The sequence below is a fragment of the Olea europaea genome, unplaced genomic scaffold, assembly GCF_002742605.1.
Source record: "Olea europaea var. sylvestris unplaced genomic scaffold, O_europaea_v1 scaffold16071, whole genome shotgun sequence".
NCBI classification, from domain to species: domain Eukaryota; kingdom Viridiplantae; phylum Streptophyta; class Magnoliopsida; order Lamiales; family Oleaceae; genus Olea; species Olea europaea.
The window spans coordinates 1-2,471 of NW_019233705.1; the positions used below are offsets into that span (position 1 = coordinate 1).

Consider the following 2,471-nt stretch of genomic DNA (forward strand, 5'->3'; position numbering starts at 1 on the left):
CCAAAAAAAAAAAAAAAAAAAAAAAAAAAAAAAATTTAAAGAAAGAGAGAAAAAAAGATGTAAATGCCATCACAAAAACAGAGAAAATAGCTGAAAGAGAGAGATTGGATTCTCTCCTGAGTAACTTTATTGCACGTATTATCCAAAAAAGAAAAAAATCATCTTTGCATCTTCCCAAGGAGAGGAAAAATTAAATTGAACAAGATTATTGCCTAAACATACAATCCTCTAAAGATTTGAAATTGCAGAAAATAAAAGAAAATACCTGTGCAGCCCCTTTAAAAACAGCTTCGAATATGACTCCAGTATAGTAATCAAGACCTCTTGCAAGACTCAAGTCAAAAACCACTTTGTCAATACACTTTGACTTCTCCAAAGATTTGAACAAAACCTCCAGTTCGTTCAATGCAAGCTCGGACTCACTGTTCTCCAAAAACTTACTGCCTTCTTGTTTTAGCTTAGACAATAGTTCCACGGGAGCTCCCCTTTGTCCAACAAAAGTTCCAATTTTATCTGCCATCTCCTCAGTCAAACCCTTCTCTTCCACCTAAACAGGTGAAATCATATATGTAATCTACAAATCTTAAACAGTGTTCTTTCACAAAATTTAAAATATCTGCACAAATAACAGCAAAAACAGTAGATTTTGTATATTAAAAGTTAATAAATCTCAAACAAAATTGCTTAAATGAATGTAGAATTCAGAACATTGCCAACAAAGAAGCTTAGGTTACACTGTCTGCACTATTCATGGGATGGTTCCAACCCAACAAATTTTCAAATATGTCCCTCCAAAATTAATTAAAAACTCTCAATGGGCATATACACGAGAGAGGCGGATTGTGTTGAATACTCCTGTACAAGTCTGAGCAACACAGACTGAAGTTAAAGATTTATATTTAGTCTACCCTCCCTCCATGGACTCCAATACTCCTCCAAACTAAACTAACAACGAACTGCAAAACCAATATCGGAAAAGAAAATTTCCGATTCTCCCAACACAGATGAGGAAGGACTCTCCTACTCTAGAATATATTTCATTTGAATTTGGGGGTTTAATTTCTGTCTACTTAAAGGTTTAGATTAATATGACATGGAAATCTATTTTAATGTCCCATCTGATTCCAGAGTAAATTTTTTCTTTTTTCTTTTTTTTCTCCGTGAGGGAAAACCAAATGTTATACTCAAAGTTGCCAAGGGAAGCAACCCATATACATATTCATAGACAAAAAGTGTAAATGTCATTGAAAGGAACTATATATCACCATAAAAACAACAGAACACAACCAACAAAATCTCAATACTACTTTATTTAATCCTGAATCCTAGAACTCCTTCCTAGATAACTCAGTCATTTACCTATAATTATAAATAAACAATCAAAAGTATACAAACCAGTTTCATTATGAAAGTAATGCTGAATAGAGTAACTTTGAAAGAATCGGAACTAGAAAGCCAGAGAGAGCGGAGACGAGACACAAAGGGAAGAGGTGAGTGCTTTATCTTAGCATTTAGTATGAAAAAATATGATGAGTTCTCTTATTCCATTCACAGCAGCGAGTGAACATCCCCAATTAGGGCAATAGGCTGACTTACTATAACATAGAGTGTAAACACTATACACCAGATCACGACACTCACCATTTCCTTTTTTATCTGCTCAAACGTCTGCTTGTCTAACTTGTCAATACTTGAACAAATCGTTCTAAATTTTTCTTGTGGAACCCCACATAAAGCCAGCATTCCATCAAGTAACTTCCTGTGATTCAGCTTCACCTGCAAAATCATAAAAAGTTAATGAAGCAACATATGTATCTAATCAAACATCTTAAAAAGATTTGTCAAAACATGCACGAATTGAAAAGGGACAAGGAAAGCAAAGCAACATAAACAAAATAATATTATTATATTACCATTAGCAAATGAATACTAAAAATATATAGATAAACTAATAACATCATCCGGTAAAAGCTTCAGTTAATATTCTTTCAAATCTGAAAAACAATGCTGATCGACCACCAGCCACTAGACCAAGATCAAACATTTTCCTTTGGTTCTTATATTACATAATGGCAGACCATCATTTCATCATTGATATAGCAGATAACAATAGTAAGATAAGGCATGTAACGATCTCGGAGGTTAAAAAAATTATGGGGGGTGGGGGGTGGGGCGTATTCACTTGGGACTTTTAAAGACTTTTGAGAATTTAAAAAGTTTAGGTTATTTCAATTGAGACTTTTAAAACTCTCTAAAAGTTTAGGTGTATTCAATTAGAACTTCTATAGACTTTTAAAAGTCTCTAAAAGTCACTATGTATTCAATTGAAACATTTTAGATGTCTCTATAAGTCATGAGGTATTCAAATGGACAATGACTTTTGGAGAGTCCTCTACCTACAGGACTTCTAGAAACTTTTTAGTGAAAAATATAAATAGCAGATCTCAAAAAAAAAAAAAAAAAAAAAAAAA

At 33.0% G+C, this 2,471-nt stretch overlaps 1 protein-coding gene across 1 annotated transcript; it reads right to left on the reverse strand.

Moving 5' to 3' along the window:
* Window positions 1–190: 190 nt before the first annotated feature.
* Window positions 191–1,804, reverse strand: LOC111377127 (histidine--tRNA ligase, cytoplasmic-like). Its single transcript, XM_023000186.1, has 2 exons — window positions 1,642–1,804; window positions 191–547 (listed from the first exon to the last, which is right to left on the reverse strand). The coding sequence occupies exons 1-2, from the start codon at window positions 1,786–1,788 to the stop codon at window positions 206–208; spliced, it is 489 nt and encodes a 162-aa protein (XP_022855954.1). The 5' UTR covers window positions 1,789–1,804; the 3' UTR covers window positions 191–205.
* Between the last annotated feature and the right edge of the window lie 667 nt (window positions 1,805–2,471).